The sequence below is a fragment of the Bufo gargarizans genome, chromosome 8, assembly GCF_014858855.1.
Source record: "Bufo gargarizans isolate SCDJY-AF-19 chromosome 8, ASM1485885v1, whole genome shotgun sequence".
Classification (NCBI taxonomy): domain Eukaryota; kingdom Metazoa; phylum Chordata; class Amphibia; order Anura; family Bufonidae; genus Bufo; species Bufo gargarizans.
Window position 1 is genome coordinate 197,471,758 of NC_058087.1, and position 27,523 is coordinate 197,499,280.

A 27,523-nucleotide genomic window follows, 5' to 3' on the forward strand; every position below is an offset into this window, starting at 1 on the left:
ATCTGTAATTAGAGTGAAGCAATTTTGATTCAATATTACATCATTTTATTTGTATCTAGTACTTTACTGTACAGAAAATGAAAAATGAATATAATAACAGGCACTTAATCACCCAGGAACGTATCCAAGACAAATAAGTATCAAAATAAGAGATATTTATTATATATTATAAGTATGCAAACACAAAATATTAAATGTTATAAAACTGCACATACGATGTAGTGAATTTCTGAAAGATACGAATGATGATTGAACATTGTTCCCCATTTTTTCATTTTTTTCCTTTGACATGTATTATAGAAGATAGGTTATACATGTTAGAGGCACATCTTCCTGGATATTACTCATTTGTTCACGTTTTATGTTGTGCATACCTGTCTCCCCTTACAGCTTACCACTGTTTCTAGCGGGCTACCCAGGTGGACGCTACATCGTATGTGCAAAGTTTTTTAACATTTAATATTTTATATTTTCATACTTTTTATTTGTTTATTTTTTATGGTTTTGATATATGTGGATATAATAAATATCTCTTATTTTGGAGCCGAGGACCCCCCGGCCTTGAGAACGAGGTCATCAGCCCCCCGTTTGGTTAAGATGTGATCACACAAGTACAGTTACTCTGAATCCAAGTCAATGGAAGCTGCATGGTCATGTGATGCACGCTCCGCTGCCCCCGGAGGCGTCATTGGTGGGAATCTCTAGCGCCAGCCAATGTTCTGTTACCTCTTGTGGAGTTATCTCATGGCCCGGCTTAAATGTATTAAGTGCATACATAAATCTGTAGAGCGCCCCCACATAAAAAAGAACACCAGACCATTGTATCCAGGGAAATCATAAAAGATTGGGGTCCAATGTAAGATAAATGACGGGGCCACAACGGTCCATAAAACCTGTAGTAGAGTCGGAACCTCTGGGCCATGTCTGTTGTTTCTGGTGCCTACAGCTGCTATGATGGGAGTGATTGTTCACTTTGGCTTCTTCATCAGCTGTTGGGTGTCTTCTGTTGCCCCATCGTTATTGCCCGTTTCCCCAGATCTTTCTTCTTCTCTTTATGTCTTATAGCCCTCCCTACGCCGGCTATGACCTCAGTTCCGATGGCCTGTAGTGTTTCAGACCCTCCAAGTGCCCTGGTGACTATGCCGACAGCCGTACTGCCCAGTAAGAACGCGCTCTCTGCAGTCAGGCCTGCTCCAACCACAGCTGCTCCCACAATGCCTCCAGCAAAGCTGAGGACCCCGCCACCTACCACGCACCCGATCCCCACCGCACACATTTTAAAGCGAGCGAAGTAGTCCGCACAGAATTTTTCCACTTCTTGGTCTAAAAGCGCCTTCATCTCTTCCCTGAGCTTCTGCTTTGCTGCCAGATCGCTACCTCTCAGACTCTGCCCATACTCAACCAGAAGACGAGATGCCTCCTCACTGACCTTCTCCCTCATCTTAGAGGGCATAACTTCCAAGATCTTCAAAGGAGAAGAGGTCGAAGCCTAAGGAGGACACAAAGAGGTCAGAGGTCATTGCTCAGGATGAGTGTGTTACATGCAGCGCGGTACAGGCGGAGGGTCGTCATCCACAATTTATTATCCGTGCAGTAAAATACAAGACACGCCGCGCTTCACGGCGCGGACCCTTCAGCAAAGCCGCAGCACCAGTTATACCGCTGACACCACATGTGGCTGTGCTGCAGGGTCGTTGTATACATGGACTCTATGAAAGCTGCTCTCCAGGACTGCGAGCTCTGTAGGGCCCCAAAATGGTAAAGCGCCAACCCGTCTGTGGACTGGGCTGCAATACCAGACACAGCCCCGAGACTGGGGTGATGATGTTTGTTGGAGAAAAGCTGCCGTGGTTTTCTAGACCTGGACGACCCTTTTAGATGGAACCTGTCTGCACAGCAGTAGATGAAGCCCACCCACCTTGTAGCCGCGCTTTCACCCTGGATACAATGTACTTTCTCCCGTCCTGATCCGAGGTCCTAATTTCCACCACTTGCAGTGACAGCGCCCGGCGGTGTAGATGTAACCGTGTCCTCCTGAAGTCCTGCAGGAGTGAGCTTGGCGCATGCGCAGCATTCAGCTGGAGACTGCTGCTCAGATACTCATTAGCATTTCATAAAAACATGTTTTTATCAAAATTAGTACCACGATCTGGATGGGAGAAAACACAATGTATCCAGGGTGAAAGCACGAGGCCTTAAGGTGGGGGGGCTTTATTTACCGCTGCGCTGACAGGTCCCCAATAACCAGCTCGGTGCATGCAAATACGGAATACATTGACCGTTATCATTCTGTTACCTCTTTTTCCACGAAATCCTGGAATTTCTTTTCTGTGTTTGTCGTGTTTTTATGGTTTTGAAATGAGTAGAACATCTGGAGGAAGAGAACGAGGAGTTAATGCAGGCAGCGTTTTATACAGTGTGAATGTAGGGCGTATGGGGGGAGAGGTGCTGAGGACAAAAAGAAATGGCGCAAAGGGAGGTGGTGGGGACTGTCTGAATGGACATTACAGTGCACTGAACCAGAAACAGCTCAGTCCAAACGTCTCATGACAAAGGTGATCCAGATGACCGTGCAGATTAGGGGTGTGGGCTGTGCCGTATGTACAATTAGGCACTAGATGGCAGGGGCCTAAGGTGCCGCCCAGCAAAGCATGGCACCACAGAGTATTTTTTATTTACCCTTACCCATGCCAACAGGGTCACCGAGGGTGGGGGGGGGGGGTTGTCTGTGGCTAATGTAAATGATTCCTAATGGCTGATAAAAGAGAACATGAGAGCTGCAGACACAGCAGCGGCAACTAGAGCAAAAACTGAAGGACCCGTGAAGAACTCAAGATGGGGCGGAGCTCAGGAGCAGAGAGGAGAAGTTGTAGGGAAGGATCTGTGATGACATCACTGTCAGTGATTAGTGCAGGAGGGAGGGGAGCTCAGCAGTGGAGAGGAGAAGTGGCGGGGAAGGACCTGTAATGACATCACTGTCAGGTGATCAGAGTATGAGGGGCGGAGTTCAGTAGAGGAGAGGAGAAATGGTGGGGAAGGACCTGTGATGACATCACTGTCAGGCGATCAGAGTAGGAGGGGGCAGAGCTCAGCAGAGTAGAGCAGAAGTGGTGGGGAAGGACCTGTGATGACATCACTGTCAGTGATTAGTGCAGGAGGGAGGGGAGCTCAGCAGTGGAGAGGAGAAGTGGTGGGGAAAAGGACCTGTGATGACATCACTGGCAGGTTATTAGTGCAGGAGGGAGGGGAGCTCAGCAATAGAGGGGAGAAGTAGTGATGAAGGAGAAGTCCTGGGGAAGGACCTGTGATGACATCATGTGACATGAGGAGAAAAAAGGGGAGAAACCATGTGAGAGCCAGAGAATGATGGGAGTTCTAGTCCTCTCCTCTTATATCCCTTGCTCCCTTTACATAGGACTGTATGATGGAGGGAGTAATGCTTTTTTTCATGGGACTGAATGTTGGAAGGTGCTGGTACATTATAACTACTGGAGGTACTACAAGGAAAATTATTATTACAGAAGGCACTGAAGGGGGGGCATTATAAATGCTGAGGTCACTGGACCAATGAATCTATAGTCTTCTTGGGGATAACTTTGACCCCGGACTTCTCAAACTTGTTTCGGGATAACTTCCAGCCACTGCCAAAACGTTTAGAGGACCTATTGGGTTCTTGGGATATCCCATTTATTTCATGGTTCGGGCGAAGAACACTGATTAAAACAATACTGTTGTCCACTGTTCTTTACTACCTGCAAGCACTGCCGATTCCAATCCCCAAAACTTATTTAGTAAAACTGCAAGGAATCCTGTCTAAATTCCACTGGGGTGGGAAGAGATCTAGGCTACCTCTCACTCTTATGGTGCAACACCCTAGGAATGGGGGATTGGGTATTCCAGATCTGTATACGTATCATAAAGCAGTGATTGCACTTAGATGCCTAGAATAGTTGAGACCCTACTCAGAACGGTTAGATCTAAATACAGAAGATAATATGTTAAATCTCCCACTTCACTCCCTCATTTTTTTGGATCAATCCCCAAAACACGCTAAAGTACAAACGTGTAGCATCATCACTAAGTACGCTTTGGACATGTGGAAGGACTCTAAATAGAAACAGCACCTATTAACTAATTATCTCACCCTAATGCAGGTTCGAGATGTACTTTGCCGCTCCTCGACCCAGTTCTGGGAAACCATATCGGACAGAGCCAAAGCTATTACCACTCCGGTTTTAGCGTTATGCCCAGACAATGATGTTCCAACTTTTGAAGATCTGGGAAAACACCCTACGGTAGCGTGCCTGCCAGACTTCCAAAAAGCACATTTTATTCACTCTATGAAGTCCCACCTTAAAAGTCTTAGTGTCCCTTTAGAAAAATCCATTTTTGAAAAAATGGCTCTGCAATTAAAAGACTCAAAGGGTAAGGTATCTAAATTGTATAGCCTGCTATTGGCCCTATCCCGCCCGGACAAGTTTCCTTTCATATCAAAATGGGAGAGCGAGTTAAGTATTCAGTTTTCAGCGAAGGAAATACATAGTGTTTTGAAGGCTCCTCATGGGGTGTCCAGGTGTGTCAAACTACAAGAGAATAGTTATAAGGTACTTACTCAATGGTACTTTACGCCACAAAGAATTAACCGCATGTTCCCTGAATGCAGCCCAAACTGTTGGAGATGTGAACAGGAAGTAGGCACTCACAGCCATTTATGGTGGAAATGCACTAAGATTTCTCCCTATTGGCAAAAAATATGTAAGGTCTTGTCTGAGATCTGTAGGATGCCATTTCCGGCCTCTCCGAAAGTGTGTCTCTTTGGGGTGTTCGGGGATCTCAGGTGCCCTAGAGATACGCAAAAGTTGAGTCAGATTTTACTGGCAGCTTCCAGAATACTCATTGCAGTTTACTGGAAAAAGACTGAGATACCCCCATTAAAACAGTGGATCAATAGATGCGATCAATTGTACCGCCTTGAGCAGATAGCTCACTGGGAGGCCCGAACACCACACAGATTTGAGGCGATATGGAAACCTTGGAAAGACTATAGAGGTTTTTCGATCTGAATTGCACAGCTCTAGGGATCTCGTGAACATCAAAGGTATCATTGCATTAATTATTTGGAACTAGTCCTACCTTTTGGCAACATTAGGGATGTTCTCCCCCCCCCCCCCCCACATCCTTTTCCTTCCCTCGGACCTTCCTACGTTTTACCTTCCTCTTTTTGTTTGTTATTATGTGATCTGCATTTTCTCATACGACTGTACTACTTCAGATGCATTCTTGTATTGGCGCCCATGTAGGGCAAGTAAAGATTGTACGTCCTGACTGCTTTAAAACCAATAAAAACAATTTGAAAACAAAAACAAAAAAATAAAAAAATGCTGAGGTCACTACAAGGGGACATAACTATTGGGGATAGTACAGGGGGGGCATTATAAGGATTCCTTATGGATCGTCCTTCTGCTGGGGGTCTGCACACGGCCACAGGTAACATGCAGGAAATCTGCACAAATTTCCATTTGTATTTCTGTGGGGTTTTGCACTATAACCTCACCAGACCCTGCAATTCATAATTGTGGTTTTTGGTGCTGCTTTTTTTTTTTCCCGTCAGATCTTATCCTTACATTAAAAAGGGTGAAGATTTCGGAATCCGTACCTGAGAAAAACTAAGTGCACATTACATCTGTGTGATCTGGTAGACTGTGCTAGCTCTGTATTATATGCAGTTTTGTGTGCAGCCACACTAAAGGGGTGACTTATAGATGGTCCTCATTATAACTGGGGGCTCTATAGGGGCCTTATTGCTATTGGGCACAGTATGGAGGGCATTGCTTCTAGTAGATGGTCTCTTGGGGAGTATTATCACTATTGGGGGTGCAATACAGCACTATTACTAATGAGGGACTTTGGGAGCACTATAACTATGGGTGGAACTATCTGTATGGATCTGTTATTTAGGGGCATCGGGAGCACAGTGGGCACAGTATTACGGGTGGCAGCAGGAATGAGGAATCTAAGGTGTCTTTGTGGTAAACTCTGCAAAGACAAAAAGCAGCTGATAGAAACCATCATGGTGGTCTGGGCCGAATGGAGAAGATGAGGAAAGAGAACATCTACAACAGAGGAGACGTCACTGGATTAGGAGGTGTTTAGTGCGGAGTTTTCCTGACTGAGGAGGGAGGGGTTGGATTGAAAATTTGGTCAGGGAATAAGGGCCCCAATCAATTTTCACCTCAGGCAGCAGAAGACCTACAATTGGCCCTGGTAGAAGAGTCCACAAGACAGAGGAGACAGAAGAGCGATTGTCCCCTCTGCACTGCTGATTGGTGGGGCGCAATGAGCGGGAAGTGCTTTTCCACCAATCAGACACCAGTGCCGCCCAGGAGGAGGCAGGAGTGATGTGACGTCAGTGAGCCGACGGGTGCAGGGACTGCCGAGAGAGGCGCCGAGGTGTCCGCCTGACTCCAGCAGGCTTCTTAGTAACACCGGCGCAGGAGCCGTCAGCCTTAGCATAATCTGACCCATAATTATCTTTTTTCAGCGAGGCTTTTTGTAAAGCGGGGATATGGGGAGTGGTGACTAATAGCTGATGGCCCGGGGAGCGTTCGGCTGCCATCTGTGTAACTTGTATGGACATTACACTCTTACCTCTACTGGGGAAGCAAAGTTGAAGTGTTCTCTCTGCAAAGTGCCGACAAAATCCTGAAATGAAATAAAAAAAAAGATTAAAGAATGAAGAAAACCTTTACAAACACATCAACCTTCGAGTTTTATCCAGAGACTGAAAACCTAGTCCAGCTCTCACGGCTGATGGTTTGTTACAATGTGTGAGGCAGACAATCTTCTGTGACAGCAGCACAAACATCGCTCCTGTCTAATACCTGCGCTGACACATTGTAACAGACTCATCCGCCCTGAGAACAGGACTCCATCTGTACCATGGATCTATAAATGTAGCAGAGCTATAATAAAACACTGAAAACCGCGCCGTGCGAGCTACGGCTCATACAGGAAGGTCTGCAGGTAAATGCCAAGCCCCGATATCAGGACTCAGATTCATCTTAGAATTAAAGGGAATGTCGGAAATCAGACTTCATGTTGTTTTTCAAAGAAAACAGGTCAAATGATAATAAAATATATATAAAATATATAATTATGAAGGACAGAAGTTTAATGTTCCTCACACGGAGAACCAAAATTTCTACATCAATTTAAATAAAGAAATTAAAACTTTCTGTAGGTGTCACTAGAGGGAGCTCTCTACATACAGATTATACAGCCACCACTAGAGGGAGCTCACTACATACAGATTATACAGCCACCACTAGAGGGAGCTCACTACATACAGATTATACAGCCACCACTAGAGGGAGCTCACTACATACAGATTATACAGCCACCACTAGAGGGAGCTCACTACATACAGATTATACAGCCACCACTAGAGGGAGCTCACTACATACAGATTATACAGCCACCACTAGAGGGAGCTCACTACATACAGATTATACAGCCACCACTAGGGGGAGCTCACTACATACAGATTATACAGCCACCACTAGAGGGAGCTCACTGCATAGAGATTATACAGTCACCACTAGAGAGAGCTCACTGCATACAGATTATACAGCCACCACTAGAGGGAGCTCACTGCATACAGATTATACAGCCACCACTAGGGGAGCTCACTACATACAGATTATACAGTCACCACTAGAGGGAGCTCACTATATACAGATTATACAGCCACCACTAGGGGGAGCTCACTACATACAGATTATACAGCCACCACTAGAGGGAGCTCACTACATACAGATTATACAGCCACCACTAGAGGGAGCTCACTGCATACAGATTATACAGCCACCACTAGAGGGAGCTCATTACATACAGATTATACAGTCACCACTAGAGGGACCCCACCACATACAGATTATACAGCCACCACTAGAGGGAGCTCACTACATACAGATTATACAGCCACCTCTAGGGGGACATCACTATATACAGATTATACAGCCACCACTAGAGGGAGCTCACTACTTACAGATTATACAGCCACCACTAGGGGGAGGTCACTACATACAGATTATACAGCCACCACTAGAGGGAGCTCACTACATGCAGATTATACAGCCACCACTAGAGGGAGCTCACTACATACAGATTATACAGCCACCACTAGGGGGAGCTCACTGCCTACAGATTATACAGTCACCACTAGAGGGAGCTCACTACATACAGATTATACAGTCACCACTAGAGGGAGCTCACTACATACAGATTATACAGTCAACACTGGGGGGGGGGGGGGGCTCACTACATACAGATTATACAGCCACCACTAGGAGGAGCTCACTACATACAGATTATACAGTCAACACTAGGGGGAGATCACTACATACAGATTATACAGCCACCACTAGAAGGAGCTCACTACATACAGATTATACAGTAACCACTAGAGGGAGCTCACTACATACAGATTATACAGCCACCACTAGAGGGAGCTCACTACATACATATTATACAGCCACCACTAGAGGGAGCTCACTACATACAGATTATGCCTCCACCACTAGAGGGAGCTCACTACATACAGATTATACAGCCACCACTAGGGGGAGCTCACTACATACATATTATACAGTCACCACTAGAGGGAGCTCTCTACATACAGATTATACAGCCACCAGTAGAGGGAGCTCACTGCATACAGATTATTCAGCCACCACTAGAGGGAGCTCACTACATACAGATTATACAGCCACCACTAGAGGGAGCTCACTACATACAGATTATACAGCCACCACTAGGGGGAGCTCACTACATACAGATTATACAGTCACCACTAGAGGGAGCTCACTACATACAGATTATACAGCCACCACTAGAGGGAGCTCATCTACATACAGATTATACAGCCACCACTAGAGGGAGCTCACTACATACAGATTATACAGTCACCACTAGAGGGAGCTCACTACATACAGGTTATACAGCCACCACTAGAGGGAGCTCACTACATACAGATTATACAGCCACCACTAGAGGGAGCTCACCACATACAGATTATACAGTCACCACTAGAGGGAGCTCACTACATACAAATTATACAGCCACCACTAGAGGGAGCTCACTACATACAGATTATACAGCCACCACTAGAGGGAGCTCACTACATACAGATTATACAGCCACCACTAGAGGGAGCTCACTACATACAGATTATACAGCCACCACTAGGGGGAGCTCACTACATACAGATTATACAGTCACCACTAGAGGGAGCTCACTACATACAGATTATACAGCCACCACTAGAGGGAGCTCACTACATACAGATTATACAGCCACCACTAGAGGGAGCTCACTACATACAGATTATACAGTCACCACTAGAGGGAGCTCACTACATACAGGTTATACAGCCACCACTAGAGGGAGCTCACTACATACAGATTATACAGCCACCACTAGAGGGAGCTCACCACATACAGATTATACAGTCACCACTAGAGGGAGCTCACTACATACAGATTATACAGCCACCACAAGGGGAAACTCATTTCATACAGTTTATACAGCCACCACTAGAGAAAGGTCATTATACACAGGTTGTTAAACCTTTTTAGCTCAGCAACTATAGATTGCTATATTGTTTCTGGAGATGAGACAGCAGGCGTCTCCAGTATAAATCCCGCAGTGCTTCAGCTTCTCTACTGCATTATTACAGGTGCAGCTGCCTAATGACCAGTGAGGTCCTCCTGTGTACTAGTATTAATAATGTTTTATGTCTAACCTTTAGAGTTTGACCCAAATGACCACATGTGATCCTCTCGCCGTGGACGTTAGTTTTACGGTGGAGCCAAACTTCTACCACGAGGTCTGAGACGTACGTTGTCAGGTGATCCCTGAAGTCGCCATCCATGTCTGTGAATTAAGAGATGTATCATCACCAAGTCTGATAGTTTGGACTATAACCTGTGGGAATTTACAGCTGATGAAGAAGTAAGCGCTGAGGAGACGACCAAAGCCACACACAGGTGGGCGTTCTAATGTACGTTCTAATCTAATAGCAATTCTATTCCCATCACCTAAAAACAATAATTAGAGTCCTGTCATCCTCTTGTTACTGAGACGCAGCTCGGGCTCCTCGAGCTCCTGTGTAGCTTTTCCTCCTTGTTCTGGGTCGTAGAATCTTTCCATCAGTGGTGGTTCACACCTTTCCTACTCTGTTCAGTGACCGTCCCGTTAAGCAGCCATCTTACCTGAAAGCTGCCCCTGACTCGATTTCAGGAATTTTTTCCCTGGGTGAGGCAGAAGGAAGCCGCTGGCGGATGGACTGCGCAGAGTCTCCAGCACACGGTGGTTTTTTGCACTTTTCCATAATTTCTACAGAAACAAAATATAAATCTTTATGTTCCTTGCAGTCCCAGTGTCCAGTTCTATTCACAAGAACAGACTCCACCATGCAGATGTGGCCCTTGGTCAGACTGAAGCCTAGGGCCCTAGTCCTCCAGCGGAACCATTATAATCAATGATCTATCATGAATTCTAATTGGTCGTCTGGATGTGATGTCTATGTTCGCCGCCATCATACCTCAGTCTCTTGCTCCATGTAGGATTTAGCAGCTTCTCGTCCGCAGTTGTCGTCGCCCTGCCAGTCACGAACCAGAATATTCAAGTGCTGAAATATAAAACATCAAATGGTAATAACATCTCATGGGAGTATGGAGCTAAGAGGCTGATGTTGGCAAGAGGTAGAGGTAGAGGTAGAGGGAGAACAGTAGAGGTTGTTGGAAGGATTGTGGTCTGTGGGTACAGAGACAGGGGATGAAAACCAAAGTATTGTTGCCCCCTGCTCGTGTCTATCACCTCTCCATACACCCTGACCTACCTACTAGTATATTGCTTGGTCATCCTGAAGTTCCTGTGGAGAGGACTACTACCCAAGCACATAATGGCCGGTAATCCCAGCAGGATCCCGAGCAGACAAGATTCAGAGATTAAACAATGGTTACATTGATGAGAGAGAAGCTGGAGCATAGAGGATCAACTAAGGTTTGTTTCATGAATAAACAAGAACAGAGTATATGTGAGGAACTTGACCTCACATTTCACACAAGACATTAAGAAGAGGTCGGAAGACTATGTGTGGACAGAAGGGACGCAGAGCAGTAGTCACCTGTAGATATTGAAGAGAAAATGATTCCCTGGTCAGCTCTGAGATGTGGAGATACATCTGAAAAGACAAACATCATGGTCAGTCCAGTCAAGTCCATCTCATCCAGCAGTGGACATGGACAGAGTTGTCTTCATTCCACCTCAGTGACCGATACATTCTGATGACACAATAAACAATCCTTGGATGTAAACTCCTGATCATGGATCTGAAGATGTTTCACAAGACTGTAGATGATGCTCAGGGCCTGACACCAACATCATAGATATTTGAAGAGATTTGCGCCGTACCTCGAGGTGATCCAGCTCTGTGGTTTTCAAGCTTCCGCTTATGTTGAAGATCTGAACAAACAAAGATTACATTGGGAGACATTCACAAAGAGACAGTAATGGGTGTACACCCCATCACCCCCACTACAAGATGTGATTCAATACCCTGGGGGAGCGAGTAAAATGACATATCCCATTGGAGAGAGAGATCGATACGTGTGGTGTCCCAACTCTCCCCAATCAGATGAATGTAGCAGATTTTCAGCTGCAGAAATTTCTAGCACAGACCAGTATATACAAAGTTACGGCCACACAAGACGGATTCTCCACAGTGGAATTTCTGTGGCTGATTTTATTACATTTCTGTGGCAGAAAATCAGCAATGTTTCCACCCAGTATGGCCGTACCGTACTGGTTTATCTACTTGGAGCAGGACAGGGCAGAACCCAGGAATGGCTGTTGTGAGAGATGGGCTTTGTTTCTCTATGTGTATGTGGTGTGAACATTCTGTAGGACACATTTTTGTCCACTAGATGGCCACAAACCAGATGTATGAGCCATGTGGGCATTCTTTTGTGGGAATGGGGATTACATTGCAGTTTTTAAATCTACCTATGAACTCAGAGTTGAAGTTGCTGAAACCACTCCTATCAGGTTAAGGAGCCAATAGTCTCTTCTTAAGGAACCCCCCTCTTGTGATGTCATGTCTGCTATTTAGGTCAATGTAATGTGAATAATGCTCTCTCTTCTACCATGGCCCAGAGAAGAGAGAAAGATGCTTTCAAGAAACCACCTAGTGTGTCTGGTCTCATTATAAAGCAGTATGATACGTACATACTTATACTTCTAATTGATTTTGCACCACACAAAGAAGATGAGAATCACATGAATTGCGCTGACACTGTGAACTATTTCAGATGGGCGTATGCTGAAGGTCATCCACATCTGGTTTATGATGGTTGTTTTTCTTGATACAAGAACTCCATTTACAGATTATTGTCTCCTTTGATCTATGTATGGGGGCAATGTCGGACTGGGCTGCCTAGAGCCTACCAGTAAAATTTATTTTAGGGGTCCACCATACTGATACATTCAAATCAGCAGCAAGATTCTACCAGATGATTGAGTATGGGGGTTCCTGCAGCAACTTTGAGAAGGTAAAAAACAAAGACCTTCAACCCTCTCCAGATCTCCAAGACACAAGGAAAAATTAGGTGTAAGAGCAAATCTCCCAATAGACTGAGAGCCACCTACCAGGTAGGAGCTGAGGAGCATGGACAGGGCGGACAGCTTGATACAGGTCTCTCGATCACTCTCAATGTCCAGTGACCCCTCTGTGTCCAGAACAAACACGGCCATCTATGAAGAGGAGAACAAAGGAGGTTCACATCAGAACTCACATCAATCTAACAGATTAGATCATACAGATCACCTAAAATATGCACTTCTGTAACAGTAATGAACAGGTTCACTGTAGTCATCAGGATATAAACTTATGAATATTCCAAGAGTTTGCTACAGTGTATCAGTAGAGACCGTCCCTGGGAGCGAATCACAGCCGCAGCAGCATATATCTCCTGCCATCAGGGGCGGATTGGCCATAGACCTTACAGGTAAATTTCCCAGTTGGCCGATGCCCAGGGGGCCGCCTGAGCCCTCCCCATGGCCGGCCAGTGGAAGTCTTTGGGGATGTATTTTGTGCTGCTGGCAGTATTTTGTGATGGACTGTGGTATTTGGCTCTGTTGGGGTGCTATAATGGGCCACTATATGGTATTGCTGGCTCTGCCTTTCATCAATTTGGACCTGACTACAAAACGGGGCCACTTTTAGTATTTTTTTCCAGGGCCTCTTTATGTTGCCAGTCCGACACCTGCCGGCCATAGACTCTTACTTATACTGATACATGGTAACACATTCTCAGACATGCGAGCAGGACTTAATTTTGAAGAGGTTTTACTCCTCTAGATGTGAACAAGTCTTCTCTTTAACACAGAGCAAGCAGAGATCTTGAGTTGATACTAAAGTTGCCGAATGTAATTTATACTGATGATGTAGATGAAGCTCCTTCGTCGCATGATAAATTTGTCCTCATGCACATAACACATAAGGACTTCACCTGCCTTCCATAGTGGAGACCTGAGGAGAGAGACACACTGGGCTCCTTACCTTCTCTCTGTTCCTCTCCAGGATGAATGGTCTACCCCAAATCCATATCCCTTTGGTGACACTGTTTGTCCCAGATCTCCAATCAAAGCCCTTGAGGGCCTCATCGTCTTCCCCCAGGCTGACCGGCTGACCCTTCTCCTGCACACAGAAAGATCAGTGTAATAAATCATCATGTTGTGAATGAGATCATGAGGGAGAAGATGGGTGCAGTAGACGTGTGGCGTTATGGTGGTCATACACCTCAGATGAATGTCATCTGAATCTGCGGGTGGGACCGGCTGACCTAGTGCATAAGGGTGTGCATGGATTCTACCCGGATGAAATATATTGGAGGAAGAAGGGTCAGGATGTTAGATTTCAACATGCATTATCCTCAGCTATGGCCTTTTATCATCTAAATTCCTGTACACGATACGCCTCAACTCTTCTATTAACGTACAACTGAGATGAGTGCGAATCTATATGAAGAGGTCAGGACAGCTGTTAACTGAATGAAAGTTTGCCCAACAGCTGTCTAACGTGCCCTGCTGGCCTTACAACGCTCACATGACATTAGAAAAAGATGAGGACCAAGGCTGTTGTGTCACCTTCCCATTCACTCATGATGGAAGGAGCAGACCTAGGCTTAGCTTCACCTCAGGACAGGATTCCTAATGTCTGGCCGAAAGGATTGGTGGCCCATGTCCTCAATATTGGGCAGCCACCATCCTTCAAAACCTTCTAAAGTATTCCAGGGGCAGCGAGGAGGGGCATGTACCATGGCAAAAGAATTAACCCTCAGAAGAACAGAACTTGGTATTAGAGATGAGCGAATCGAAGTTAACGAAGTGATATTCGATCCGAATTTCAAGAAAAATTCGATTCGCACCGAATCCGAATTTCCTCGCGATTCGTGGTAACCAATCAAATTTTTTCCTAAAATGGCTGCTGCATATGTAAAGGACACGGAGAAAGGAACTCAGGGAAGGCGGGATCACCCATAATGCCATGCATGCAGCCAATCAGCAGCCAGCCAGCCCTGTGATGTCACAGCCCTATAAATAGCGACAGCCATCTTGGATTCTGCCATTTTCCAGTGCACTTAGTGCAGGGAGAGACGTCAGCAGGCGCTAGGGACAGTGCGAGAAAAAACATAATTGTGCTACAAAAAACAATTTACAAGTTCAGGGAAAGATTATTCAAGGTGCAGGGAAAGGACAGGGAGGAATCATTCCACAGCAGTTTATGTAGAACAGGGTTCAGTCGGGGAGGTTACAGCCTGGGGAACAGGAGCAATCCTATTACACCTTGCTGCACTGACTGCGGAGCCACATTGCCATCATACAGCTCTGTAATGTACCCCATATTGGGGTACAAGTGCTGTGTGATAGCGCCATTAACTGGGTTATTACAAGGAAATAGTTCTATGTCTTATTTGCCCTTGTGCGGTGCAGTTATTTGTTCTAAAGCATTTTTTGGCTTGTATTTTAAAAAGGGGTCATTAGCTGTTGTGTGGTGAAGTGGGAAAATTACAGCCCTTTTTGTTGTGTATTAGGGGCAAAATTGAAATATATTTGCCGTTCAGCGGTGCAGATATATGTTCTAAAGCTCTTTTTTGCGTGTATTAGTGGCACAAAAATAATATTTGCCATTGTGTGGTGAAGTGAGAAAATTACAGCCCTTTTTGGGGTGTTTTAATTTCCTTTTTATTTTATTTTTTGATCTAACAAGCAGGGGCGTTGCTAGGTTAAAACATTCGGGGCCTGGGCCCCTGATGCTTTGTCCCAGGCCCCGAATGTCCCACCTGCCAGATAGATACAACTGTATTGCCATCCTCAGGATAACAATGCATTTTAATCTAATGCCCTGCAAGAGCTGAAGGTCCTGTGATGACATCACAGGTCATGTGATCAGTGCTAAACGCAGTAGCTGAAAGGACCTGCGATGATGTCACCATTGTGTGATCAGTGCAGGAGAGGACGGCTCAGCAGTGAAGAGAAGTCCTGGGAAGAAGCTATGGCGAGGTCTGTACATGAGGAGAGGTAAGTGAAGGGGTAGATTACTCAGTGTGAGAAGCAGAGCAATGCTGGGAGTTGTAGTTATTTAACTGGGACTGAAAGTTGAGGGGGTGATGTGATTTACATGGGAATGCATGTTGGAGGTGACTGGGGCAGGGTGATGTTATTAACATGGGACTATATGTTGAAGGCGGCTATGGGAGGGAGTGATATTATTTACATGGGACTGAATGTTCAGGGGTAATGTTAATTACATGGGACTGCATGTTGGAGGTGGCTGGGGAGGGGGTAATTTTATTTACATGGGACTGTATGTTGAAGGTGTCTGGGGAGGGAGTGATGTTATTTACATGGGACTGAATATTTAGGGGTGATGTTATTTACATGGGACTGTATGTTTGAAGCAGCTGGGGAGGGAGTTATGTTCTTTACATGGGACTGTATGTTGAAGGCGGCTGGGGAGGGGGTAATGTTATTTACGTTGGACTGTATATTGGAGGGGGCAGGAGAGATGGTGTGATGTTATTTACATGGACTGTATTTTGGAGGGGGCTGTAGATAGAGAGGGATGTTATTTACATGGGACTGTATATTGGAGGGGCCTGGAGAGATAGTGTGATGGTATTTACATGGGACTCTATGGCGGAGAAGAGAAATGTTATTTACATGGGACTGTATGGTGGATGGGCTGAGGAATTATGATTTCTGAGGACACTAAACGGAGGAATATAACTACAGAGGGCACTGCAGGGGGCATTATAAATACTGGGGGAACTTCAGGGAGAGCATTATAACAGTAGGGGGCGATATAAATACTGGGGGCACTGTGGGGACATTTTAAAGGGAACCTGTCACCAGGATTTTGTGTATAGAGCTGAGGACATGGGTTGCTAGATGGCCGCTAGCACATCCTTAATACCCAGTCCCCATAGCTCTGTGTGCTTTCATTGTGTCAAAAAAATGATTTGTTACATATGCAAATTAACCTGAGATGAGTCAGAGCTTGAAAATATGACTCTTCTCTGGTTACACAAGTAAGAGATGACTCTTAATTTGCATAAAAGGCGGGAAGTACAAAAATGCATAATACTTATTGAATTTGTCTGCAAATGAAATTAAAAGTGTAATTTATATGTTTAGGGTAACACAATGAACATTTAGAAACGCTCAGTGAGGGTGGCATAGGAGGTGACAGGGTCCCTTTAAATCCAGGGGACATTAGGCGGTCCTATTACTACTGGAGGCTCTATAGGAGGGACTTATAGATCCACATTATTTCTACTAAGAGCACTATGGGGGCTTATTACTTCTGAGGGGTCTGTAGAGAGCTTTATTACAATTGGGGGGAACAGTAGGGTAGCCTTATTTCTACTAGGGGCTCTGTGAGGGCACTTTTAATACCGGAGGGCTCTTCTACTAATGGGGGCCCTCTTGGGGAGCATTATCACTGTTGGGGGGCACTGTAGGGGGCAGTGTTACTAATGAGGGAATTACTATTAGTGGGACTATGAGGAGTACTATTACTATGGGGGGCACTCATTTTTCTTCAGGATAATATTTGGGGGTACAGAAAAGTAAGGAAGCTAAGATGTCCGTGTGTCACACTCTGCAGAGACGAGGCGGCTGAGAGAAGTTGTCTGGACAGAATGGAGAAGATGATGACAGAGAAGATCTACATCAGAGGAGACGTCACCTGGAGGCACCGGATGTGAGAGGGATAGCAAGTACAGTAAAATTTCTGCAGTGCTAGTGTTTGCGGGGGGTGGGAGGGGGGGTTTGGGGTTGGTTGGTCGAATTGGGCCATATACATTGGGGCTTGGACCCTGGATCTTTTGAGACCCTAGCAACACCCCTGTCTAACAGTATGTCAGACAGAGAAGTGCCAGGCCCTGCACAGGGAAGTGGCAGAGGCCTAAATGTTTCTGGCGCAGGCAGAGGTGGCAGCAGAGTAAGGGGGGGTGGCAGCAGAGTAAGGGGACGTGGCAGCAGAGTAAGGGGAGGTGGCAGCAGAGTAAGGGGGGTGGCAGCAGAGTAAGGGGAGGTGGCAGCAGAGTAAGGGGGGTGGCAGCAGAGTAAGGGGAGGTGGCAGCAGAGTAAGGGGAGGTGGCAGCAGAGTAAGGGGGGGGGGTGGCAGCAGAGTAAGGGGGGGTGGCAGCAGAGTAAGGGGAGGTGGCAGCAGAGTAAGGGGGGTGGCAGCAGAGTAAGGGGGGTGGCAGCAGAGTAAGGGGGGGTGGCAGCAGAGTAAGGGGAGGTGGCAGCAGAGTAAGGGGAGGTGGCAGCAGAGTAAGGGGGGTGGCAGCAGAGTAAGGGGAGGTGGCAGCAGAGTAAGGGGAGGTGGCAGCAGAGTAAGGGGAGGTGGCAGCAGAGTAAGGGGGGTGGCAGCAGAGTAAGGGGGGGTGGCAGCAGAGTAAGGGGAGGTGGCAGCAGAGTAAGGGGAGGTGGCAGCAGAGTAAGGGGGGTGGCAGCAGAGTAAGGGGAGGTGGCAGCAGAGTAAGGGGAGGTGGCAGCAGAGTAAGGGGAGGTGGCAGCAGAGTAAGGGGGGTGGCAGCAGAGTAAGGGGAGGTGGCAGCAGGAGTTGCAGTGAGAAGCCTGAGCTCCCGGTGTCATCTAGCGGTCTTGACCAACAACCCGGCGGTTCTTGAATGGTTTACTCGGTCATCCACTTCGTCCCAAGTGACATCAGACACCCCCACAGATGATGTAGCTGATCGCACTTGGGAGCCGGGTGAATTAGGGGCTTCATCATCATCGGGAGAAGAGGATGGCAGCTTTCCCATGAGGCAGCGGCGGAGCCAGCAAGTCGCTAGCGTTGCCGGGAGTCAGCAGGGTGGCAGCAGTAAGAGGTCGGTAGAGAAACGTGCCTGGGGTAGACCACCTGCTTCACAGGAACCTACCTGCCTGGGAAGTAAAGGTGCACGGGTTCACGGAGGCAGCTGCGGTAGCAGTCGGTCAGTGTGTAGTGTTGGGTCCGTTTTTTGGGGGTTATTGTTCTGACGGATCAGAGGAAGGGCAAAATAATCAGTGACGTCAACACAAACTTACTGCTGACCCCCTCTCCTCTCTGTCGGGGGCTCTACTTGTATAAGGGGTTAATAGGTCTGTAGACATCTATGTGGAATCAGCTGATGATGGTGTAAAAGGAGTGCGCTTCTTCTTGGCGCTAACATCGACCTGTAAGGCTGAGATCATACTTGAGTTATTTGGTCAGTTTTGGCCCCGTGACTGCCCCAATAAGTGAAGTGTGCAGTGATTCTAAGAGCGACGCCCGTCATCTGCATGTCATACGGACTCACAGTGTTATTTCACTAGCACAGCAGACTCCCTATGGGTGTTACTGCAAGGCACAGTGTTCTACACCACTATACAGGCACAGTGTTCTACACCGCTATACAGGCACAGTGTTCTACACCGCTATACAGGCACAGTGTTCTACACCGCTATACAGGCACAGTGTTCTACACCGCTATACAGGCACAGTGTTCTACACCGCTATACAGGCACAGTGTTCTACACCGCTATACAGGCACAGTGTTCTACACCGCTATACAGGCACAGTGTTCTACACCGCTATACAGGCACAGTGTTCTACACCGCTATACAGGCACAGTGCTCTACACCGCTATACAGGCACAGTGTTCTACACCTCTATACAGGCACAGTGTCCTACACCACTATACAGGCACAGTGTTCTACACAGCTATACAGGCACAGTGTTCTACACCGCTACACAGGCACAGTGTTCTACAGCGCTATACAGGCACAGTGTTCTACAGCGCTATACAGGCACAGTGTCTACACAGCTATACAGGCACAAGTGTTTCCTACACCGCTAACCGCACACAGGCACAGTGTTCTACAGCGCTATACAGGCACAGTGTTCTACAGCGCTATACAGGCACAGTGTTCTACAGCGCTATACAGGCACAGTGTTCTACACCGCTATACAGGCACAGTGTTCTACACCGCTATACAGGCACAGTGTTCTACACCACTATACAGGCACAGTGTTCTACACCACTATACAGGCACAGTGTCTACACCACTATACAGGCACAGTGTACTACACCGCTATACAGGCACAGTGTTCTACACCGCTATACAGGCACAGTGTTCTACACCGCTATACAGGCACAGTGTTCTACACCGCTATACAGGCACAGTGCTCTACACCGCTATACAGGCACAGTGTTCTACACCACTATACAGGCACAGTGTTCTACACCACTATACAGGCACAGTGTTCTACACCGCTATACAGGCACAGTGTTCTACACCGCTATACAGGCACAGTGTTCTACACCGCTATACAGGCACAGTGTTCTACACCGCTATACAGGCACAGTGTTCTACACCGCTATACAGCACAGTGTTCTACACCGCTATACAGGCACAGTGTTCTACGCCGCTATATAGGCACAGTGCTCTACACCGCTATACAGGCACAGTGTTCTACACCGCTATACAGGCACAGTGTTCTACACCGCTATAAAGGCACAGTGTTCTACACCGCTATACAGGCACAGTGTTCTACACCGCTATACAGGCACAGTGTTCTACACCGCTATACAGGCACAGTGTTCTACACCACTATACAGGCACAGTGTTCTACACCGCTATACAGGCCCAGTGTTCTACACCACTATACAGGCACAGTGCTCTACACCGCTATACAGGCACAGTGCTCTACACCGCTATACAGGCCCAGTGTTCTACACCACTATACAGGCACAGTGCTCTACACCGCTATACAGGCACAGTGCTCTACACCGCTATACAGGCACAGTGTTCTACACCGCTATACAGGCACAGTGTTCTACACCACTACATAGGCACAGTGTTCTACACCGCTATACAGGCACAGTGTTCTACACCACTATACAGGCACAGTGTTCTACACCACTATACAGACACAGTATTCTACACCGCTATACAGGCACAGTGTTCTACACCGCTATAAAGACTCTCTGCAGCCAGGAAATATAGACTTTTTTAACATGATTCTCCGCTAATAATTTCGGATCGAACCAAATTTTTTCAAAAAATTCGGCGAACTGGCCGAATCGAATTTTTGAAATATTCTCTCATCTCTACTTGGTATGTATACTGAACAAAAATATAAACGCAACACTTTCGGTTTTGCTCCCATTTTTCATGAGCTGAACTCAAAGATCTGAAACATTTTCTACAGACACAAAAGACCCGTTACTCTCAAATATTGTTCACAAATCTGTCTAGATCTGTGTCAGTGAGCACTTCTCCTTTGCCGAGATAATCCATCCCACCTCACAGATGTGGCATATCAAGGTGCCGATTAGACAGCATGAATATTGCACAGGTGTGCCTTAGACTGCCCACAATAAAAGTCCACTCTGAAATGTGCAGTTTGATCACACAGCACAATGCCACAGATATCGCAACGTTTGAGGGAGCGTGCAATGGGCATGCTGACTGCAGGAATGTCTACCAGAGCTGTTGCCCGTGCAATGAATGTTCATTTCTCTACCATAAGCCGTCTCCAAAGGCGTTTCAGAGAATTTGGCAGTACATTCAACCGGCCTCACAACCGCAGACCACGTGTAACCACACCAGCCCAGGACCTCCACATCCAGCATGTTCACCTCCATGATTGTCTGAGACCAGCCGCCCGGACAGCTGCAGCAACAATCGGTTTGCATAACCAAAGAATTTCTACACAAACTGTCAGAGACCGTCTCGGGGAAGCTCGTCTGCAGCTTGTCGTCCTCATCGGGGTCTGGACCTGACTGCAGTTCGTCGTCGTAACCGACTTAAGTGGGCAAATGCTCACATTCCATGGCGTCTGGCACGTTGGAGAGGCGTTCTGTTCACAGATGAGTCCCGGTTTTCACTGTACAGGGCAGATGGCAGACGGCGTGTGTGGCGTCGTATGGGTGAGCGGTTTGCTGATGTCAGCGTTGTGGATCGAGTGGCCCATTGTGGCAGTGGGGTTATGGTATGGGCAGGCGTATGTTATGGACAGCGAACACAGGTGCATTTTATTGATGGCATTTTGAATGCACAGAGATCCCGTGACGAGATCCTGAGGCCATTGTTGTGCCATTCATCCACGACCATCACCTCATGTTGCAGCAGGATAATGCACAGCCCCATATTGCAGGGATCGTACACAATTCCTGGAAGCCGAAAACATCCCAGTTCTTGCCTGGCCAGCATACTCACCGGACATGTCACCCATTGAGCATGTTTGGGATGCTATGGATCGGCGTATACGACAGCGTGTTCCAGTTCCTGCCAATATTCTGCAACTTCGCAGTTATTGAAGAAGAGGAGTGGACCAACATTCCACAGACCACAATCAACAACCTGATCAACTTTATGCCACGAAGATGTGTTCCCCCCCCCCCCCCCCCCGTAAGGCAAAACTGTGCAAATTTCAGATTGGCCTTTTATTGTGGGCAATATTCATGCTGTCTAATCAGCACCTTGATATGCCACACCTGTGAGGTGGGATGGATTATCTCGGCAAAGGAGAAGCGCTCACTGACACTGATTTAGACAGATTGTGAACAATATTTGAGAGTAACGGGTCTTTTGTGTCTGTAGAAAATGTTTCAGATCTTTGAGTTCAGCTCATGCAAAATGGGAGCAAAACCGAAAGTGTTGTGTTTATATTTTAGTTCAGTGTATTTCACCACTCCCTTCCATATGGAGAGTGTAAATGTGTGCAGATCCCTCATCTGTACAGAGTACATTTTGGTTTGTGGCTGGAGAAAATACAAGCCTGACACCTGACCCTGGACAGGAGGGTGGTGAAGGGGACAGTTTCATCCCCACTCATGTACTGTAGGACGTTGCCCTGTATACTGCAGGTTATGGCTCCTCACCAGTCTATGAAGAGCTCTCAGAATATAATTCAGCAAGGTGGATTTTCCTCCTCTCTTCTCTCCGATCACACAGATGAGGCACAGGGGGTAATCGGAGATCTCACTGTCCAAAAAGCATCTGTCCACAGCGGATTCATCCAACCACATCTTGCATGTTGCATCAGTGGAGACCAACTGGATGGGACGTGTGAAATCCTGAGGACAAAGTGCATGTAAGATGAAGAATATGGTATTTCTATATAACTCTTGAGGTAAAGCAATGCCTACTAAAGCTGGTGGTGTCTCAAGCGGTGTCTAATGGCCTGTCATCTAAAAAGATCTACAGGTGTCTCCACTGTAAACCCACCTAAGATCTCACTGGAGTGAATGACTTTTCTTTTGGAGGTTGTCTCTGGTTCATTTATCTTAGACTAACATCACTGGCGTGGTTGAGGTGCCCATAGCGGTCCCTTCTATTCACTAATAACACATTATACAGATTACAAATGGCATCTTGACAAACTGTCATAGATCTGTGTTGCACCGTGAACTATGGACTTTGCACCAGATAAGACTAAATATTAGTCATCACTCAGTGTTTGTTATAGACCGCGCACCGTCACACTCTGCTCTGACAACTCACTTTCACCCACCATTTTGGACTTCTATTCTTTGAGAACCAGCTGACCCTTGGACACCAAGTGCTGTAGGCTGTAGGCACGTATAAGCTGGTCTCTAGGACAGACTTTCCTGCATTCTGGACATCGATGACCTTGGGGTTGTGGGGTGGCCCAGTAGGAAGAGATGCAGGGTGTGCTCGCAGGTGATATAAACCGGGTCACTGAGCTCCTGGAGGCAGATGGAGCAGGTGATATCCTCTTCTAGTTTGAAGAAATGAGCAGAGCCTTCATATGACATGGCAGCTGTAACACAGAAATATCCAGGAGAGAATAAAAGGAACGTTACAAGGAAGGAATATATGTGGTCTGACACTGATACAGGTGCATCACAGGACACAATCAGCTCTGCTTCATCTCAGAGTCTCAGCATGATTAGTGATGAGCGGCAGGGGTCATATTCGAAGTCGCGATATTTCGCAAATATTTTGTAGAATATTCGTCGAATATTTGCGAATTTGAATATTCGTTATATTCAACTTTTTTTTACTCAAAAAATCGGCAAGGTAATGATCGAGTATTATGCAAATTTTCGTGATGCAAATTTTTATCGCTAATTTTTTAATTGCCGAGTAAAAACATGATTCCTTCCTGCTTCTTGCAGGTAGGCCAATGAGTCATAGCACTATATCGAATATATTAGTTTTTTCGAATATTCGTAATATTCTAAAACAAGAATATATAGCAATATAGCGAATATTCGAAAAAAGTGAATGTAGAGCAATTTAGCTAATATAGCGCTATAATCTTTTTTTTCCAATCTAAACTTCAGATGAGAAAAAAAAATTACAACTATTAGACAAAGAAGATTATAGCACTATATTAGCTAAATTGCTCTATATTCTTGTTTTAGAATATTATGAATATTCCAAAAAACGTATATATTTTATATAGTGCTATATATTAGTTTTTTAGAATATTCTTCATTTTTCCAATCTAAAGTCATGATTCCTCCCTGTTTAAGTTGCTTGTGGGCCAATGACTCATTGGCCCACAAGCAAGAAGCAGGGAGGATTCATGTTTTTACTCGGCAATTGAAAAATTTGCGATAAAAATTCACATCACGAAAATTCGCAATCAACACTACTCCTAAAGTCAAAGATACTGCAGCCTTCTCATTGGCGCACAATCTAGAAGCAGGGAGGGATCATGTGTTCTGATTGAAAAAAAATAATAATATTCGAAATGACTAATATATATCACTATATTCTAAATATTCGCGAATTTTCGAAGTGCCTATATTCGCGATAAAAATTCGCAATTCAAATATTCGTGATTAACACTAATCATGATCTGCTATCTGTGGTTTTATTAGGAATTCTGCATAATTTTTGCTCAGAGAGTAATGTTCAAGCAATGCAGGTACATGAGAAATCCAGCTCTGCTACATCTGTATGCATGTCAGACTGATACACAGCATAGATCAGAAGAAGAGGAAAAAGTACAGTGTAAGCAATGCCGACAATATGATCGTCTGAACACGGGATCACATGACCTGTGCCGGGAATAAAAGGCTCAAACACACTACAGTATAGAATAAATGAGGGGAACTTACGGTTTACAGCTGCCGCACCCCATGTGACCAGCACAGCCACCGGTCACTCCGATAATGGCGAAGCCTGCAGGAGAGAAGAAAGTATGGGAAACGAAACCGAGAAGGCAACGCCCCTGAGAAATTAACCCCTGAGCAACCGACAGAACAGGAAGAACAGCACCAACAACTTAATACTATCTCGTGCCAACACCATAAACTCACCAAATGCCCATTATATCCAGACCAGAGACTCGCCGGAAACCCATTAAAGTGCAGTTAGAAAGTCTTCACACCCTTTTACTTTTTTCACATTTTGTTATGTTCCTTGTGCTAAAAAACAAAAACAACACATTTTCCCATCAATTTTCACACAGTACCTCATAATGGGAAAATAAAATAGTGCAATGTAGACAGGAGGAAAAGGAAAAACTAAAACTTGGCCTGAACATAGGTACTCAGACCCTTTCTCTTGGACATACAGTAAGTACTCAGACCCATTCTCTTGAACATACAGTAAGTACTCAGACCCTTTCTCCTGGACATACAGTAAGTACTCAGACCCTTTCTCTTGGACATACAGTAAGTACTCAGACCCTTTCTCTTGGACATACAGTAAGTACTCAGACCCTTTCTCCTGGACATACAGTAAGTACTCAGACCCTTTCTCTTTGACATACAGTAAGTACTCCGACCCTTTCTCTTGAACATACGGTAAGTATTCAGACCCTTTCTCCTGGACATACAGTAAGACCTCAGACCCTTTCTCCTGGACATACAGTAAGTACTCAGACCCTTTCTCCTGGACATACAGTAAGTACTCAGACCCTTTCTCCTGGACATACAGTAAGTACTCAGATCCTTTCTCTTGGACATACAGTAAGTATTCAGACCCTTTCTCCTGGACATACAGTAAGTATTCAGACCCTTTTCTCCTGGACATACAGTAAGTACTCAGACCCTTTTCTCCTGGACATACAGTAAGTACTCAGACCCTTTTCTCCTGGACATACAGTAAGTACTCAGAGTCTTTCTCTTGGACATACAGTAAGTACCCAGACCCTTTCTCTTGGACATACAGTAAGTACTCAGACCCTTTCTCCAGGACATACAGTAAGTACTCAGACCCTTTCTCCTGGACATACAGTAAGTACTCAGACCCTTTTCTCCTGGACATACAGTAAGTACTCAGAGTCTTTCTCTTGGACATACAGTAAGTACTCAGACTAGAGATGAGTGAATTTCTTAAAAGTTAGATTCGGCTAATTTTCAGAATTTCACCCAAAAAATTTGCTTTGTGACGAATTACAAAAAAAATGCGCTTCGTGAAGAAGTAAGTAGCGGGTGCAATGACAGGGAGCAGCGATAGCGCCGCCCTCATCATTGTACCCCTCAGATGCCGCCATATTGCTTGAAGATCTTGGCCGAAATCCTGTGCGGCGCGAGATTACGTCATCACGCCACGAGGAAATTCGGCTTCTAGGCGAATCGAATTTATCCTGAAATTCGGATCGAATGTGGAATTCGATTCGCTCATCTCTATTTCAGACCCTTTCACCTGGACATACAGTAAGTATTCAGACCCTTTCTCCTGGACATACAGTAAGTATTCAGACCCTTTCACCTGGACATACAGTAAGTATTCAGACCCTTTCTCCTTGACATACAGTAAGTATTCAGACCCTTTGCTATGACACATGACATTTAGCTCTGGTTCCTCCCATTTCTCTGGATCATCTCTGAGATGTTCTACACCTGGAGTCACCTGTGGTAAGTTCAGTGGATTGGACATGATTTGGAAAGACACAGCCCTGTCTATATCTGGTCTCACACTGCCTGTAGAGCTCAGAGACAGGACAAATCTAACAGCCACCACTAGATGGGGCTGGTGTCACCCTCTATGTAAGGAGATGAGTGAATGCGGACTGTAGTCTAGTGTAAACCAGTTTGGTGAGAGAGAGAGCAAAGCAGTGCTGGAGCAAGTACAACCATGCAGGGCCGCACCGTCAATTAGGCAAGGTGAGGCCATCGCCTCAGGAGGTGCGACCCTGGAGAAAAGTGGGGGGCAGCATCAGGGCAATGGCAAATGAGCGCTCATCTCTTTATATTCAACAACTGTGTCACCTGTTCTCAGGATGGCGATACAGATGAATGCTGCCACGGGGCACGGGGGCGACTTCTCCAGTTCCCTCTGATAGGCTTCAGGCCTAGTGCCTGTAAGTCCTATCAGAGGTCGGTGCAATGATGTCATTATCATGCGGCCGCCTGAGTCAGGCAGTGTACAGCGCGGGACACAGGCCGGAAGAGGCCTGCACCACATCTGTGACAGCTACATGGAGCCAAGTATGTCAGTTTAGATTTATTTTTATTTGACTCAATTCTGTTGGGCGCACTATTGGGGGGAGGCAGAGGAGCACTATTGGGACATCTACTGGGGGCACTAACTAAAGGCATTTTATACTGGCACATTATAGGGGCTGTGACGATCTCAGGTGAGCGGTGAATGGAGGTCGCACAGTGTCAGGTCATAGTGAGCGCCTACGTGCAGTATGTCCTGGTGCTGTACGTGGTCAGGACATGTGTAGAGCGGGGCCAGGAAGAAGACAAGGAGAGGCGAGTACAGCTACTGGAAGCGGTCATCAGCATTCGCTCTATAAGACACACTGCAATTTTTCTACCACTTTTGAAAAGAGCGCATCTTATAGGATGAAAAATACAGTAATTATCACCAACATATTTACCTTCCTACTTGGAGGCTACAGGATTGGAGCGGTCAGGAGGCACGAAGGAGGGAGAGCAGCGCTGACAACATGCAGAGAGGTCTTTCCATCCTGACCTCGGCATGCTTCCTGCTA

General features: G+C 46.1%; 1 protein-coding gene across 1 annotated transcript; it reads right to left on the bottom strand.

Annotated features, from left to right (window-relative positions):
• On the bottom strand, positions 1–27,523 carry LOC122944367 (RING finger protein 112-like). The gene is made up of 15 exons (XM_044302547.1): positions 27,410–27,523; positions 24,894–25,001; positions 24,693–24,756; positions 23,114–23,383; positions 22,482–22,676; positions 13,622–13,759; positions 12,709–12,813; positions 11,476–11,526; positions 11,189–11,245; positions 10,604–10,690; positions 10,272–10,395; positions 9,803–9,933; positions 6,649–6,702; positions 2,297–2,371; positions 1–1,489 (listed from the first exon to the last, which is right to left on the bottom strand). Exons 4-15 carry the CDS (start codon positions 23,114–23,116, stop codon positions 986–988), a joined length of 1,524 nt encoding a protein of 507 aa, XP_044158482.1. The 5' UTR covers positions 23,117–23,383; positions 24,693–24,756; positions 24,894–25,001; positions 27,410–27,523; the 3' UTR covers positions 1–985.

Coding starts and splice junctions, on each gene's coding strand:
- LOC122944367 (XM_044302547.1), bottom strand. Junction 12,814..13,621: donor TGGAGAGGAACAGAGAGAAG/GTAAGGAGCCCA, acceptor TCCTCTTCATAG/ATGGCCGTGTTTGTTCTGGA. Junction 1,490..2,296: donor AGGATTTCGTGGAAAAAGAG/GTAACAGAATGA, acceptor TGTCCTCCTTAG/GCTTCGACCTCTTCTCCTTT.